Source organism: Corvus hawaiiensis, chromosome 4, assembly GCF_020740725.1.
Source record: "Corvus hawaiiensis isolate bCorHaw1 chromosome 4, bCorHaw1.pri.cur, whole genome shotgun sequence".
NCBI classification, from domain to species: Eukaryota; Metazoa; Chordata; class Aves; order Passeriformes; family Corvidae; genus Corvus; species Corvus hawaiiensis.
The window spans coordinates 29,200,094-29,217,992 of NC_063216.1; the positions used below are offsets into that span (position 1 = coordinate 29,200,094).

The 17,899-nt window shown below is 44.3% G+C and overlaps 1 protein-coding gene across 5 annotated transcripts in view; it reads left to right on the forward strand.

Annotated features, from left to right (window-relative positions):
- CACNA1I (calcium voltage-gated channel subunit alpha1 I) overlaps positions 1-17,899 on the forward strand; it is a 165,266-nt gene that overhangs the window by 66,805 nt on the left and 80,562 nt on the right. For 4 of the 5 annotated variants that reach the window (XM_048301758.1, XM_048301759.1, XM_048301756.1 and 1 more), the window contains 2 exons: positions 13,553-13,664; positions 14,671-14,804. In XM_048301758.1, coding sequence (XP_048157715.1) covers positions 13,553-13,664; positions 14,671-14,804 — 246 coding nt within the window. Of the gene's footprint in view, positions 1-13,225; positions 13,323-13,490; positions 13,665-14,670; positions 14,805-17,899 lie in introns of those variants that run through there. The other variant, XM_048301760.1, reaches the window with a different exon arrangement.

The window sequence follows — 17,899 nt, forward strand, 5'->3', positions numbered from 1 at the left end:
AATCTGAAAGCTCTTTAAATGCAGTGCAGTTAAGTGGGTGCTCCAAGCGTGCCTGAGAGGAGGCTGTGCTGTGCTGTGCATGCTGTGCAGGTGTTGACGCCTCCTGCCTCAGCCCCCTGCTGTAGGAGCAGGTATGGCAGCTCCTTGTCCAGAAAAAAATGGTGGTGCCGGGGGGTTTCTCCTTTCTCAAAGTGGTGTTACGACAGGGCTGCCCCTTCTTTTCCTCGCTGATAAATGGTGACTATGGCTGCTTGAGGGAAAATATTTTTGACCCTTACCTGCTCAGACCAAACCAAACATGCTTCCTGCACAGCATCCCATGGGGATGGGCACTTGAAGCACTGTATATCCTGGCAACAAAATGGATGAGTGCTCGGGGCACAGGTCAGTGTCAGGCATATAAGAATCTGTAGGCAGTAAGTATTGAAATATAAGGGTGGATTATGAGTAAGGAGCCTAAATTTCTGTGGTAGTTTTTCCTATTACACCTCTGACTCTATGTCTGATTGTATCTGGGCAGGAAGAATCATTCTCAGATGAACAAAAAGATTGCGTAGGGAAGATGAATTTTGTTAAGTCACTGATAGATGTGTTCGAGAAAGGATACTGCATGTAGGGTTTGAAAAGTAAATTTGCAAAAGTTGATGGGTCTTCCAGATGTAGGTATCCTGAGCCTAGTAGTAGATGGTATGTTATCTCAGAGAACAGCACATGAATTCACTGCTCCTGATGGGTTCTTTGGCAGGGTTGTACAGGGCATGAAGCAGCCATCCTAATCCACCAAGAACTAATTTATCTCATACTCTGGTCACTGGTGCTCCTCATTGACAATGTCTCATCTTGCTGAGCTGGGCAGGTTACCAATAATTTTGTGACTCTCTTTTCCTTGGCCATCTGCTGATCCAGGGGCTGAAATGTCTGCATCGTGCCACAGCCTTCCCTGCAGTGGACCTTCGCAGGCTGCTGAGACCCTATGGGAGCCCTGTCCTCTGGTTAGGCAAAGATGGCTGGGTTTTGTACTCTGCTTGCCAACATTTTGTACTAGCTATGTCCCAGCTAAACAATCATCTTTATTCCATCCTTGTGGTAAAGTCACTTGATTGTGAAATGTGAAAGGGAAGTGTTGCAAGTGTTCTGTGGAAGTGATGTTGTTAGGTATCATAGAATGGTCTGGGTTGGAAGAGATCTGCCAAGGGCAGGGACAGCTTTCACCAGATCAGGTTGCTCAGAGGCCTGTTCAATCTGACCTTGAACAATCCCAGGAAAGGGACTACTTCTTTGGGCAACCATTTTCAGTGCCTCACCACCCTCAATGGAATCATACAATGGTTTGGGTTGGAAGGGACCTTAAAAATCATCTTGTTGCAACCCCCCTGCCATGGGCAAGGACGCCTTTGCAGTGGCAGTATTGAATGAGTGTGCACTATGGAGAGGAGGCAGGAATGTGAGGGTAGCTGACTAGTGCAGGTAATGGAACCTGCATGGCACAGGGGAAATGCACATGATCCCTTGGTGCTCCGAAATTAATGTGACAGAAGATGGATGTCGGTGAGATAGTGAAGAGTAATCCAATAAAGAAGCACCTCCTACAGAGTCAGACAGAATGGGGGGTGGTTGTTAAAAGTTAAAACCAAAAGGCTCATAAGAGACTCTGAAAAGAGAAAAGGAAATACTTGGCATGGCTAGAAAGCAAGGATGGAGTAATGGGCTAGGCTATCACTGGTGTGTCCAAAATGAAGTGAGATTAATGCACAGTGAAAATTTCTGGCTGGAAACAGTACAGGGAAAAATAAGTTAGACTGTAAATAAGAGGAAGAAACATGTATTTCCAGGGGCTGTCAAAAACTCTAGAATAAATAGAGTGTGAAGTTGAATCTATATGAAAACAAATAGGTCACAGGAATACAAATGTGGTACCAGTCCTAAATCTGAATAGGGGCAATGAATACAACAGGCAGAAAGACATCAAAGAGGCAGTAGAGCTATGCTGTGCTGATTGATGGAGGCTTTAGCTAGCCTGTCCCATTAGCAACATGCTGTGTAGGAGCTGCCTTTTACAGAGATGGTTGTTCTGCAGTCAGTTGTGTTGGTAACTTGTGCTTATAGAGCGTGCTTCTATTAAAGGAACCTGAAGTGCCCTTGGACGGTAGCAAGTTCCTTGGCAGACTGGAAAAGAGAGAGATGTGGGGGTGTTAAACTGGATTTAGTGTTACACTATCACAACTATGGGCTGAATTTTATCTTGAGGTCCCAGTGAAGGTATCAGTGGAAGATGGAGGTAGAGAGCATACATCTTCTGGCTCTTGCCTGTTCATCCACTGCACGCCTGAACAGCCAGAAACCTCTCTGGATGCAGGGAGCCCAGTATTTATGACAATCTATATTATCATAAGGCAGTACATTAGTTGCCTCTACAAGTGGAACTTGGACACTGCTCCCATCATTCTGAGGAAAGATTGTTGGGAAAATAATTTTCCCTGTGAGCACTGTCCTCATCAAATGCAGTGGTAGTGGAGACAGAGAATGATCTTAGGTCAGAGATGCTGGAGAACAATTTGGGAGACTCTTGCTCAGTTCCCAGCTGTGCCCCATGTCTCCTGTCTGCCCTTGGGTAAATGCATTCATTTCTCTGTGCTCTTGCTTCTTGTGTGCAAAGCGGAGATCATAATGCATCGTTAGCCTGTCCTGTTCAGTTAGATTAAAAACCCTTTGGAGCAGGCAGCATGTTCTACCGCATGTTTATGTAACATTTTGCATAATTTGATCTTGGCTAGCATCATCTAGGACACGTGGAGATATCTCATAAATAATACTAATAATATTTTAATATTGTTAATGCTTAGCACATTCACAGCATTTAACCTCCCCCTAAAACAGCACTCAGCACTGTCGACATCGCAGTGATTGAGCATGAGTCATGTTGGCTCCTTTCCCTGGCATGGTGCAGTCTGTCAACTAGCCAGAAAACTGAGGCCTTTAGTGAACATGTACTGGGTGTCAGGAACACCTGGATCTTAATGCAGCCCTAGCAGTAACTTACTGTGTCATTGCTGGGTAATGTTGTTTGTTTTGGGGTTTTTTTTTAAGTGAACTCTGGTCTTTGGCCATCTGACTTGAGATAGTGGGAGCCAGAGGCTTTGGAGGCTTAGAGCATCATTAATCCTGCTGGCTCTGTTAGAAATTAAAAGTATTACACACTCCTGAAAACCAGTCTCTAAGAAGCTCATGCATTGGAAAACTCAAACCAGGGGATGCTTAAAAAACCCTGCTCCTCTTCTGACTGCTTTCTTTTCAGCAACAAAAGGGAAGCATTCATGTACCTTAAGAGGTAGATGTGGAATTTAGTGAAAGTTCACACAGTGTCTTGAAGGAAAGTACTAGACGATTCATATAACCTCATTTTCACTGACTGCTCTTTGTTTCAGGATGTAAGAGGAGGGATGGAAAAGAGACCAGATGTACTAGGAGAGTGCTGACACATCTGCTCACCCACCACAGGCTCTCTTCTCCTCCTAAGATGAGAAGCTTAAATACTGAGAATCTTTCCTGCCCTTCACAGTTACCTTTGTCACACAGACACATCAGGACCTTCCTTTTCAGGGTGCATCCATAGCCCACCTGTGCCCTCAAGGAGGTTCCAGCAGCTGCTGGGAGCCTGTGTGCTGGCTGAAGCTCCTGGCTTTCAGTTATCTGCTGAGACAGATTGGCTCAGTCATTTGCAGTCTTTTCTTCAGGCACACGTCCTGCAGGACATCAGTGCCAAATCTTCCAGAATACCCTCTGGGAATCAGTGTAGAGTGGCCAGCTACAAACCTTCAAAAAAGTTAAGAAGTGTGAGAAGAAAAAGGAGCGTTCAAAATAGGGGGTGGTAACAACTTAAACTCTGACAATTATGTTTTAATTACAGCCAATAATGAAACAAACAACAGGAGCTCATACCCAGCTCTCTGTTATTGCCCTGCATTTTGCCTAGACTGTATGCAATTTCTTCTGAGTGACTTTACCTGAGCACTCCCTACACTTCTGAATTAATCTTTATTTACTTTGCTGCAAAGATTTGTCACCACGTCTTTTTTTTCTGTACTGAAGCACTCGTCAGAAAAGCCTGCTAAGCTAAGCACCAAGCATAGGATTTAGTGATGCTCCAGCCACTGAAAACATCACGCCACTGGGAGAAGAGAGAAAGGATAAAGCCACTCTGCCTTTCTTTCTGCCTCTCCAATCTAGGACTTCTGCTGGAGACGGAGTACCCTCTAAGATAATTTAGCCTTGGAAACTGGCTGTCTGGAGGAGCAAGGTGCTCACTTCCACATCCTTCACCAGGTGATGTGCTGGGGTACAAGATACTGCCCTGAAACCTGCAGAGAAGAGCCCCTGTGCAGAAGGGCATACACACCTTTTAAAACTGTGAGAAAGTCCATAATCTGCCTTTTGTATTTTCGTTGTCGTCATCATCACATTCCTGCAAGGCAAGATGACCTTTCATTAAAGGTGCCCTGCACTACCTTCAGACATATCTGATATGTACATCCCTCTAAGCTCAGCTTGAACTTGTGTGGCCTTTGAGAGGGATAGGTGGGAAGCTGCAAATAATGGAAAAAGCAGTCTTTAACATCTGAAAACTACTACGGTCTAGAAAGACAGCAATGCTGAACAAAGAGACCAGTGCAAGGAAAGGGAACAGGAGCACACTTATTGTTTGGTGGGGTTTAGCCCTTTGGTCCTGGTGAGGTTTCTTCTACCCTATTTCCTCTCCAGGGAAATGGCTTCTTATTCAAAGACAGAGGTTTCCTTCATTCCTTTGTATTTGCTGTAAAGTTCAGCACCCAGGACCCAAATCTCTCTGTCCTTCACGTGTCTGTGCCTCCAGCCTGGGGGAGGTGATTCCCAGCTCAAGCCTGGGCAGCTGCATAGCAGCACCTGCTTCAGGAGGTTCATTGGAATATCCTCTTCATGTCCCACACATGGTTTCCCAAAGCCCACTGAACCTAAAACCCGCAACAAGAGGACAAACCCTACACCCATCCATAAACAAACCTGACAACATTAGGAGCAGTAAGGAGGCATAAAAGTAAGGTTTTCCTTTTTAGAATTCCTCTTCCCTGCCCTCCCAAATCTCTCATCGCTTGTTCTTTCCCTTTCTTGAAACTGAGTCACACGAACACTGCTCTTATGGTGCTGTATTTATTTAGTGGTTGTGTCTAGTGGGCCCACCCGAGATAAGGACTCTATTCAAACCCATCATGACATGAAGGCAAAAGAAGGGACTGCAGCACTGCCAAATATGGCAGGGCTGTTGCATCAGTTTGACAGGTGCTGAGGAACACTTACACAATTTTGGATGAAGCTGCTGGGTGACAGGGCAATGAAGCACAGAAGCAGAGGGAGGACTGGGAGATTTTTTTTTCCTTTCCCCTTGCAAAACTCCATTCTCATACTTTAGAAGGAAATTTCCACCAAGTAAGATATTGACCACAGCCAGATTACATCTGATAAAAAGTCAACACCCAACCCAACTCCCATGGCTCAGGCTCTGGTTAGAGAACTCCACCAGCCTCTCTGATCATGTCACTTCCTGGGATCATGGACGATGGGGCACTGTATCAGAAAATTCAGCTACACTCGAAAATTCAGATTTTGTCACTCTGGAGCACATTACTAATTGAAATCACTTCTGGACTGCAAATACCTTCCTGTTTTGGCCTGCCAAGTTCAACTCTTCTCTGGTGTAGAGGTCTAGCTGAGTCCAAAATCAAGAACTAACTCTTCTACTTTGCCACTGCTGTCAATTGGGAGTTGCTTGTGCTGTGTGAAATATCAAAGCAATAAGAACTTTAAAAAATGGACCCCAGTTTTGTGGTTCAGGGGGTTTCCTCAGCTGGTCCTTCTCTGGTGTCTGTTACTCCTATGACTCCATTTGCAGCAGGAAGCAACTGCTGAACCTGCCACTCTGACCAGGAGATTTTGGAGCAAAATTCTTTCACCTGTCATACAGCATAATAATGTTCCAAGCTGCAGTCCTATTGCCTCATGCTGTGACCTTGTTGAAGCTCTTAATGTGAAGCCAGGTCAGATTTTGGATAGCAATCTCCAAGGCAGAGCCAGAATGCTGCAGGAGGCACCATTTGGGAGTCAGCGGGAGGTGTGATTCCTCAAGTCAGTCTTGAACTGGTTCCACAGCATGGTGGAATACTGCTTTCCTGGCAAGAATGACAGGCAACCACAGTCCCAGCCATCTGAGGATATTAAAAAGCTCTTTCTCAAGGAACAGTCATTACCTCTAATACCCTGCTTAAGTTTAAACTTGGGTAATTACTTTCATCTGACCTAAAAAAAAAGATTCTTGGGTGGGTTTTTTTTCTAGGTACTGTATTTTTTCATGCTTTCTGTAGCAAACAGCTTTGTAGGAATGCTGCACACTGTCAAACAGATGCTCTGCTGCACCCTGAAAGATAGATGCAATTTGGAGGTGGGTCATTATCAGTCGAGAAGCTCTGGGGCTCAGCTGCTACAGGCAGGAGGTAATCATTAATAGCAGGGCAGTGTAGCAGCATTGATGAAGATGCATGCTATTTGTGAGATATTTGAATAATCGGCAGTGGGATCTGCACACCTCTCCTGGAGAAAACACCAGGCTGCTTCACAAGACCAATGTGTATCCATGTAAATGGTGTGACAGACAGACAGAATTCTTGGTGTAACTCATGCTAGCTTTAGTGCCACTGAGTCCTGCTGGTGAAGGGTGTCTTAAAGAAGCCTTGCTTTTTCCCCTGCAGCCTCCTGCTTGATTAGGGCCCCTACACTAGGTCTGAGACCTCATGTTGTCTCCCTGTTCCTGGAGTATCTGAAGACTTGCCTCATTGTGTTAATACCTCTGGTTTTTTCTTCAGGTTCATTCTTAGCATCTTCATCTTCACTGTATGTTTTTCCTGACAAACTTCTTTCTATTATTTTTGGTTTTAGTGGATTTGAGGGTTTAATGGATGCATTTAGAAGAACTGAATAAATCATTACAGAAAGAGTTTTAAGAAAGGAGAGATTTGCTTCATTTTGTTTCTGTAATGGGAAAAAAAGCAAACCTAACAAAATTTTTCAAAAGCCATCTTCAATCCTTGCCAAACTCTGAAGGGGGATATGATGTGGTGCTTGAGAAAAAACTGACTTAAATTCAAATTTAGCTTGGAACCTAATGAAAACTGACCTATGCAGCCAAAAGCCTGTGTGGCCTGGTACAGGACCCACTTTCTGAGCAGTCCTTGGAAGTGAGATCAGAGAATCTGACCTATGATGCTTTGTGGTTTTGGTGTTTATCGGATTTAACATGGGAACAACTGAGTCTTTGTCTTTTGTAATCTGTTCTTGATAGGAAGTCCCTTCCAAAGGGCATAAACATAGAAGCATTGCCAAGCATTTAAAATTTCTCTACTGTGTCCCCCTTCTGCAGTTTCTTGTCCTGCCTTCCAGTAACACCAACACAAGTTAAGTCTTCCCCAGTGCCTCTCAAATCAATGTAACAGTTTCTCTGTGTTCGGCAGTACTGCTGTCCTTTCCTTGGCACCAGTATTATTGAACACTTGAAGACCTCAGCAATGCTCATGTCAGGTGCCTGAAGTTCAGGTGCTCCTTTTTCATGAGAATATAAATGGTGACGTGATGAAAGCAAACATGTACAAGGTTGCCCAACACGGGACCACCTAGAGCATGTCGACATTGAGTACTTGCAAATATGCTTTACAAATTGCACCCCTCGGCTTGGCCACCATGAAATCCCAGCATTGCAATGCTGGGTGTTGGCATTTGATTTCCAACAGAAACTCAGAACTCAAAACCAGGGTGTTCTATGTTGGGTCAAAAAAACCTCAACCTTTTTTTTCAGTTACATTGAAATTTTTCTTTGCACTAAAAAAGACAAAGAAGAAATGCTTTAGTCTTTCCAAAGTAGGATTTTTAAAGTTTCTTGTTCTGAAAAATGTTTGTTTTGATCTATTTGAACACAAACACATTTTGAGAGGTGTTTTTCTTCAAGCGAACACAGTGTTACATTCAACTTCTAGTAGTGAGTTAGCTCAGCAGACTGAGGCTGAAGAGAAAGAGCCCTGTTGATTCAGCCAGCTTGTTTCGTAGGAAAAGACAAAACTCCTATGCATTGATACAGAAGGAAAAACAAACCACAAAAGGTGACTGGTGATAAGAAAAAGTGGGAGGGGGCAAAGAGTGAAACTTGCCTGTGAAAACATTTTCAAAAGACAACAGCAATGAGGTAGAGAAAATGAACATTTCTACCCTTGAAGCTGTTGCTTTCTCTGACCTTTATAACAAATCTCTCCTTCCATTACAAATGTAATATTAACTGTCTTGCTTCAAGTACAGCATCCTACTGGCTTCTTGCGGGACAGTCACAAAGCAGGGCTGGAAAGCAGGGAAGGAACACAGCTCTGTCCTTAGTTTGCTTCAAAGGGAGAGAAGGAAATGCAATCACTGCAGACTGGAATGACAGGGTGAAGCCATTTAGCTGGTGGGAAGGATGGTGGGATGAGAGGTAGGTGGGGAGGAGCCCAAAGGGGAAGCAGAGAGGAGTGCTCATGCTGATACGATGCAGAGTGCCCTCAGCTGAGCCTGCCTGGCACCAACTCAGAGATGGGAGGCCACAAGGAGTTGTATGTAGGGGTGGCTGGTGTTTGGGATGCATTGCGTGGGGCTCCATGTTTCCACTTGAATCACTGAACTGCTCTTCTCTCCATTTTGGAGCAGGAGCAGGTTCTGCCATGACCAGCCATACCACAGGGCTGGCTTTTCCCCCTTGCTGTAAATACTTTGCAGTCAGGCATTTCTGCTGCATGTGAAATAGGTCTGAGGTATTCAGGACTTTAATTGGCACAAGGCATACTCTAGGAGTAGTGTGGAAATAGCAGCAGGAAACACTGAGGGATTGTCATGATTATAAAGCTTATATATTTTCTGTGCTGTTAGGAATGCCAGCCTCTGGGGAGCTACTTGTGCCACTACAGCTGATGATGGAAGAAGAGAAGAGGGGACCCAAAGTACTGTTTTATTTTGCTCTGTTGTATTTTTTTCGGTGATAGAAAATGGAGATTAAGGTCAATCCCAAGAATCTTAAGTGGTATGCAGTTTTTAGGTGCAAGGTATTTACAGCTCCAGCACAGCAGATGTTTCTTCTGCTATTTGTCACTTAGGAATTGAGCCCAAAAGCTTTGTCTGTCTCTCATCACCTGTTTCTAACATAATCTTCCACTATGCATAGTTATATTATCAAGCACTACCACAAAACATGTCCCAGAAACATCTGCATATCTCCTTAACTGTCCTGTAGCTTGTGGCTGTCAGCGCATTCCAGATGGTTTGGGGTGAATGACGGCTCTCTCCTGGTGTGCTCTGGTGATGCATGTCCCTGTTGAATGCATCCTCATCCCAGAGTTGCCCTGTCCATAGGAAGACAGGGTGGAGGGTCCGTAGATACACAGTGGCTGTCTCTGGCCGGCAGCTGGCCAGGCCCTGCTTGGGGTGCAGGGCGGGGTTGGCACCCAGCAGCAAAGAAAAGTCTTGCTGCCACAAGCAGGCACCAGCTATAGAACCAGTGCAAGTTTTTAGGCAAAATATAGTTAATCTAGACATGGATCTTGATGTCCCCAGACAGTGCTGAAATGAACAAAACTTTTTTAAGGAGGAGAGACTTACGTGGATAATGAGACTAGCCCATGGTTACTCAATGATCCTTGTGGACCCTCCCAACTGAGAATATTCTGTTATTAACTCAGGAGACACTTCTCTTCTGCTGTATTTATTTTTTCAAATGAAGGCCATGGTCTTTTTATCTGAAAGGGTTTGAATCAACTGTGAACTGTCACAGGTGGGAAAAGGGCAAGTTATTACATAGTGGATTGCTGTGAATTTTCTGGTGCCTTCCTCTGAAGCACCTTGTGGTGGCCAAGGAGAGAAGATGACCATGGGCAGAAATTGTGTGGGTCTCCTTTTAGTTTCCCAAACCATTTGCAGGCCCCAAAACTCACTGGGAAAGATATTGGCAATGAGGCTGTGGGAAGGGAGAGTAGCCGTAAGGAAGAAGGGCTGGAGTGGGGCTGGGAGAACATGTGCATGGGTTTGCTTGTAATTAGGAGATTTAAACTTTGAAAGAAGTTAATTAATAATTAAACTTCTGACTGAATGATGCAGATTGTGAAGACTGGCTTTGTCAGCAGCTGCAATTAATTACAGGCTCAAGCACAGGGAAAAGGAGGGGGGTGAGGGATGTGGGAGAGGGGAGAGGCATCACCAAAAGAAAGATGATAAACCTTGGCTGCAGGCTGTTGCTGTGGTGACAGGAGTCAGTAGCTGTGGTTGACAATGGTGACACATAAGGCAGCAGATAGTCCTAATTACCCCCTCCACCAACCCAAGCAGGCACCAACCCCTCCTGATTTGGGGCAGGAGATGCTCTGGTTTTCTCCTTGCACTTTCTTCCTTTCTGCTGCTGCTTGGATGTGCTTTTTCAGGGTTTCCAACTGCTCTGAAAGGAAAACTGTGGGGCAGTGGCTTTTTCTAGTATCACTGTAATAGCCTGGGAATGGCCAGCAGTTCAGCAGCATTCTTGGGAAGCTTGGACAACGGTGGCAAACTCTGAGAGCTGATACCTAAAAAGCAGGGGAGAAGAAATCATCTGCAACTGGCCACAGCTTTTTAAGCAAGAAGATGAGATGAGATTGCACATCTGGCCTAAGTTTCAATCTTTTTGGGAGCAGTTGCCATGGTGTGTCATGTCTTGTGCTTCAGGGTCTCACCAGATGCTGACAGCACCCTGCCATGGTCTGCATGGCCTTGTGGGGGGCACTGCAAGGGCAGTGAGAGAAACATGGAAGCGTGCTGCCCTGACAGTGCTGCTGCCAAAGCACATGTAGAGAGGTGTAGATCTGTGTTAAATAAAACCTCCTGACTTTTACCCTCTTTGTCCTGACTTTCCCGAGTTTGGCTGTAGTCAGAGTAGTATTCTCTGCCTCAAATTCTCTTATCACGCTTTCTGGAAAAAAAAAAAGAAGCCAATTGGCTTTTAAAACAATTTTTGCTTTTCATTCATTATGCATTAATTTAATCCAGGAATGTTTGAGGTCCTGGTTTTTTCCACATATCTTCTGACTTCCTCTTATGTTCAGGGAGAAAGACTTTTGCAACCATTGGCTCAGCCTGCTCTGAAACTGTTTTGGCCCCTTAAAGAATGTCATTCAGCACTGATCCTCCTGTCTGGGCTTCCCTGCTGCTGCCTTTCCAGTAACTGTGAAAGCACCTGCTGCAAAAGGGAGAGGCTGAGAGAGCTGGGGCTGCTCAGCCTGGAGGAGAGGTGGTTTAGGGAGATCTTATCCATGTGTATCAACACCTGATGAGAGGAATAAAGGACACAGACTGCTCAGTGATGCCTAGTGACAGGGCAAGAGCTAACAGGCACAGCCTGAAAGGTGGGATATGTCCTATTTAAACATAAGGAAACACTTCTACTCTGTGTAAATAGTCAAATGCTAGAGCAGGTTGCCTGGAGAGGTTCTGGTGCCTTTATACCTGAAGATAATCAAACCCCAAGGGGATGCAATGCTGAACAACCTGCTGTAATTGATGCTACTTTGATCAGGGAAGGTGGACAAGACAACCTCCACAGGCCCTTCCAACATCAACCATTCTGTGGTTCTGTAACTCACAATGAAGATGCCAAACAGGTTCTGAAGAGTCCAGAAAAGAACTGCAGTCCTATCTGAAAACCCTGTGTGAGCTAATGGAAACCTCTCAAATTGCTTTCCTGGGCTTCAGATAAGATCATTAAAAAAATGTGCAAGAGAGAGGAAGGTGGAAAGTTGAAGTTGCATAGACCCCTGAGTGAAAATACTTTATTTGTGCCTTTTTGGTGCATTCCCCTCAGAAAAGGGCTCTGGTTTTGAAGCCTACACTGAGGGTGGGCTTCATGTGCATTACTTTGTAGAGCATGTGGGATTAACTTTGTGAGGGATAGTGATAACACATTCTTGAAATCACCTTAGAGAATAATTGGAACAGTAGAACTAGTGCCCTGCTCTTGTCTGATTTTGCAGCTGAAGGTAGCTCACCACAAACCAGGTGGGGGAGAAGAGAGAGAATTAATTATCTTCTAGATCAGATTGCGCAGTTTAGTCATAAATCACTGTCAGGGAATGAGCATGGAAGAGTTGCTCAGAACAAACCACAGAAGTTGAATGTCTTTCAGAAGTGATCAGAGATATAGACCACTCTTTTAGATTCAGTACTGAAAGGACTGAAAATGGATGCACTCAGTGGTTGTATGTTAAGTAGACAATTTCATGCCTCTTCTATTTAAGAAAAGATAAAATTGTCTGACAGTGGAAACTGGGCAGATACGTTGTTGTGAGGTGTGTAAAATGCCCGAGAATGTTTGTGCCAGAGGTTGGAGGTCTATTTGCTCTACATCACTGCTTTGCAATGGGAACGCTGGAAAGGTATTGCACAAATGCACCCACTTTTAGAGCTAAAATACTGTAAATGAGGTCTTGGATAAGCATCTACCAGGCTTTAAAACTTCTTCAGGAGGAGAGGGATGGTGAAGAGGGGGCAGCTAGAGTGGGTAGAGTACAGAGGTCACACAAATACACCATTTTTATCCACTTCTCTAATACATAAATGAAGTGGCACTTGATAAAATTACAAGACAACAAATTAATAATAAGTAGGAGGGAACAGTTTTTAATGTAAAGTATAATTAGCCAGTGTAGCTCAGGGCTGCCAACTATTATCGAAGCAGATATTTTAGTAAGATTATCAACAAAGGATTTAAATGAATAAGCAAAGCATCTGCAGGGACACCAGTGTAGCTGAGAAAACAATTATAAGGACTATCAATCCTTGTGCTTTAGGGCATAAACAGATCACCAGCTGGGGTCAGAAACACAGTTTCTCCCCATAGTTACTGAGTAACTTGGGCACGTTGTGGAGTTTATACAGTGTGGGTCACTGTTGGAAGCGTAGTAACAGATTAGGTGGACCACGGGCACTTCTTTACCCCCAAGTTTCTCTGAGAGGGGAAGAGGGAGAGTTCTAGCATCATGTTGTATCCCCTTCCCAATAATCACTAGGCTAATGTAGAGATTAATCTGTCCCTTTTGGTTTAGATCCCCAGATCTTGGAGATCTCTGATACACTAAGGTATAGACCACCTTGGAAAGTCTCTTCCATATATTTGGGACATTCAGTAAACCAGCGAGGGAAGGGGCTCAGCAAACCAACAAGAGAGGAGCAAGCATGTGTTTGGCTATGGCAATGATTTGACTTGTGTAAGTACTTCAGGCCTTTTGAGCTACCTCTACTTTCTCTTTTTCAAAAGAGTTTTGGCTTAATCAAGGACTGGAGTAGTGATGAACTGAGTGGGGAAAATGCGGGAATGTAATAAATCAGCCTACCAGCGCTTCTTTCCCTTAATCTTCCTATTTTGTTACTTCAAGCCCAGAGCAAGCTTATCTCAGCCGTGATGCTTTTGCAGAAGTTTTCCTTGACTCTTTTCCACCTGGTTCGAGTGTGTCAGCATGATGGTGATTTTGCTAAACTGTGTTACCCTGGGAATGTACCAGCCATGTGAGGATATGGACTGCCTTTCTGACAGGTGTAAAATCTTGCAGGTAAGCAGATTTCCTTCTTGTTGTGATGGTGCTTCAGTCCAAGTCACAAATTTTCATGCATGCTTTCCTTCAGCGTGTGGGCGATACCTTCCCAGAGAGGCTGGCAAGATTGTCCCTCACAGTGAGCTGTCCTGTTGTAAAACGGCAAGAGTTTGCTTTGAGGAGGGGAATGGGACAGCAGAGAGAATGAATGAACTCTTCTTGTGACTATGCAATACTGAGCCCTTGCTGATCTTCCTGATCCTGCACATAAGCAGGGGTTTCCGGATACAGACACCTACGAGATACATAGGTCAGGGTTAAGCCAGGGAGAAATAACTAAGGTTACACAATCCAGGCAGGAGAGAATAGCAACTTCCAATGCATTTGGTAGTCTGGTGATGTGCAAGACTATTACTGATTCAACAGATACTGTGCCATTCAGGATGCCCAAAGGGAGAGGAAATAAAAGGAACACTTAGAAGCGCCATGAGTGCATCCAGCCTGTGAACACACCAGCTGTGCTTGATGCTTCCCCGAAGAAAAGGTGACAGCAAAGGGTGTCATCCACAGTGTTGTTGTGGCTAAGCCTTCAGGTATCTGAAGCTTCTCTCTGTGATGGGTGTGTGCTGTCCAAGCTGTCTGGGGAGTTGCACTATGTCCTCAGCTGAGCCATCTGCAGCAATGTGATGAGGAGTCCCTCCTGGGGGGGATCTTGGAAAAACAGTGTTTTTCTGGCCACGTTTAGATCTGCTGGTGCTGAACCAACACCACTTTTCAAGCCTATGTAAGGAGTCTCGGAGTCTGCATCAGTTACTTCACCTGTGGGTGAAAAAACTACGAAAGCCCTCACTGAATTTGAGCAGCAGGAAACTGTGATGCCAGGGCTACATGGAAGAAACTTCTCCAGCCCTGCCTCTAGTTCATTTTCAGGAGTACTGAAATTAGTATTTTTCTCACATTCTGTGTTTTAAAGTCCACAGCTGAGAACGCTTGTCAAATACGCTCTTGGGTTTCTGTTTGGCAGGTGTTTGATGATTTCATCTTTATCTTCTTTGCCATGGAAATGGTCTTAAAGATGGTGGCCCTGGGGATCTTTGGGAAGAAGTGTTACCTTGGAGATACCTGGAACCGCCTGGATTTCTTCATTGTCATGGCTGGGTAGGTTGATAGTTTCTGGGTTTGTTTATTCTGGGTTTACTAGAGCCTTGTATGGAACAGAAATGATGTAACTGAGGGGAAAGTTTCTACTCTGGTGCTGCTCTGGTACAGCTGCCAAACTGGAATTGGGCATGCTGGGGTTAGCAGCCAATGGAAGAAAGAGCAGACAAGGTAGCTTAACTCCTCAGCTGACGTGCAGCCATCTGTCTAGCACAACTTCAGGAGAGGGTGTTAATTTGTACCAGCCGAAGAGGTTACCCAGAAACGTTTCTGGTTTTTTTGTGTTTTTAAAATGTCTGGGTAGAAGAGGTGTAACCTTTACCAGAACCAATTTAAAGCTAGCATTTCTGTTTCCAGCAGCAGTGTTTCAAGGGTAAGAATGTAGGGGTTTTTTATTCAGGGCTTTTTGGTTTTGTATTGCACCAGCATTACCCACTGTACTTTTGGGACAAGTTGACATTTGAGGGTTTTTTACAACAAAGTTGCTATGGTGAAGCTTTGATTTTCCCCTCTGCATGTATCAAGTGGAAAGTCTACCAGAATCTGCCTGTTAAAGCACAGCAAAATGTCCATTTCTGATAGCAGTGGGATGTGCTTTTTCTCCCAGAATTCTAATTTTGAATTAGAATGCCTTGTGGTATAATAAAAAAAAAAAAAAATCAGAAATAAATATATAATATTGCTCTTCTCACAGAAAAAAAAGCTAACATCTTTTCAGAGAGAAGCCCTCAATTTTCTTTTTCTGCAGCCAGGAATTACCAGCTCCACTGCTGCCTGGAAGTGCATGTATTACTGACTGAGCTAGCAGTGAGTTTGAGCTCACTTTGCAGAGTTTTCCCCCGTGGTGTGGAGCAGCACCATCTTTATATTTGCTTTTGACAGAGTTCTTCTACAGCAAGACTTGAAAGTCATTCCCTCTGGAGGAGCAGATAATTGTTTGCTTCTGGGAGGAGCAGAGATTTTCAAACTCAGTGAAGCTGTAAAAATTTGAAGGCTGATTCTCGGTCAGGTTGTGCATGAAAGGAGGACAGGCAGATGAAAGCTGTAGGCTTTTCTAAATTAACACAATATGTGTGAGATGGGAAGACCTTTCTTAAAGCTGAGCCTGCTTCGATTAACATCTGATTTAAAACAGCCTGATGTGAGGAGCGCCACTTAAAGCCCCTGAGACATGGTGCTGAGAAAAGCCAGATCATTGTATGTTCTAGCCTGAGCTCCTGGTGGCAAAATTGCTGGAGATTGGATGCAGGGAAAGCAAGACCATAGCAGAGGAGCCTTTGAGGAAGGAAAAGCTGGATAGGTTTGAAAAGGGGACCTTGGAGCCCATGGTGCTCCTCTGAGTGGGTGAGATGCTGCATTGTGCTGGGAGAAAGACTCTACTCCAGGTGGGCACAGGAGTACCAGCATATGAGGTAAAAAGGCTTGGGAACTGGGGGTCTTGCTCTGTCTGGGGTCCCTGCAAGCATGGTAAGAGAGTGGTGCTATCTGAAGAGATGGTGAAATCAGTGGGCCAATACTAAATGAAAGAGGGTGAGCTCAAATAATTCATGCAGAAAATAAGCAAAATCCACACTACCTAGACAAGAAGGGAGCAAACTCTATTTACATATTTCCTTCTGTCACCATTCCTGGCAGGAATTTGAGGAGAGAGAGAGTCTTTTGTGCATCTGATAGCAGTACTAGGGAAAAAAAGCTTATATCTGAACTACTTTCAATGCCAAGGAGACTTCAAATCAACTCCTTACATATAAAATAATCTGTGTGGAGGATTTTTTATTTCACGTCCAAAACTGAAAGAAATTTGTTGCCTGATTTCTATTCAATTGTCCTCATGAGGTGTCAGAATGAAATGATAGTAATCTCATTAGAATATCTGATCTCAAAGGACTTCTGCTAAAGAAAGATTTTTCCATTTAGTTATATAGAACTAATGACTATATAATATATTTCGAGTTATAAAAGCTTGTGGTTATTAATTCATTATTCTTTGAAATTCATTAAAATTGTCTGCGCTGTTTAAATAAAACCCAAGGCTTTAACTTGTCCTTACATACTGTAGGCTTTTACTTAACCTCAAATGTAAGCTCCAACATTTATCCTTATTGATCCCACACCTGGATCATGGCTTCAGCTTACTCTGGTCCAGATGCTGCCTTAGCATTCTGATTTAGAGAAGACACCTAGCATTAGGTCTTGCACATTTTCTCCACGCCAGTGAGTTAGGTCCTGATCAGAGGCTAATCAGTTTTCTCTAAGAGCCTTCTCCTTTTCATCATCCTGGATTCTTGTTTTCTCTGAGGGAGGTCATAAACTTGGCTCCTGAGGAAACATCTGTGATGTTGGGAAGCAATGCCCAGCTAGAATATATGCAGCTTCTCTCAGTTTCAAGAACAAGGACTGTACTTCCCAGCCCTTTCTCTGCCCTTCTCCCTTTCCCAAATAAACACCAGCAAGGCAGCAAAAGTTGCAAAGAATAAACTGTAGCATGGCAAAGTGAAGTTCAGGAGGGGCCCATTCTGTGGGGCATTCTGGGCAGCTGAGATGTCTCCATCTGGCTCACTGCACAACAGCATATTTTATCGAAGAGCATAATGACTATTTGCTGCTAAGGCCCCAGACAGTGTTTTGGTTACATAAACCATGTATTCAGGCAATCATTCGTAGTTATTTCCTTGGAAAGCCAGAAGCTATAGTTGTAGTTAGCTGAGTTCCCTCGTGTGCCCCTGCCCTGCTTGCCCCTGCTCCCCACGCAACCCAGCAGCTCAAGGAGGAAGACTCCATTGTCACTAAAAATGTTCCGTTTCCATGGCGATAGGAGCTGACATCACCAGAACTTTCTCCCCTCTCACACACTCCCTCCCCTAACCACCTTCAACATGTTTTTTTTCTAAAAGGGTTAGGAAAAAAACCAAAACCACAGTTAAAAGTCAATGCTCTCCCTCATTGTTCCCCTCAGAGCTCCAAAAATCATATGAGGCAATTTGGTTTGAAGAGTGCCAGTGCCCTTGTGTGCACAAACAGCCAGGGCTGCAGATTCAGCTTGTCGATGCTCCCGTTCCCAACTGCTCGCTGGTGACAGGAGGTTGCAAGCTCCC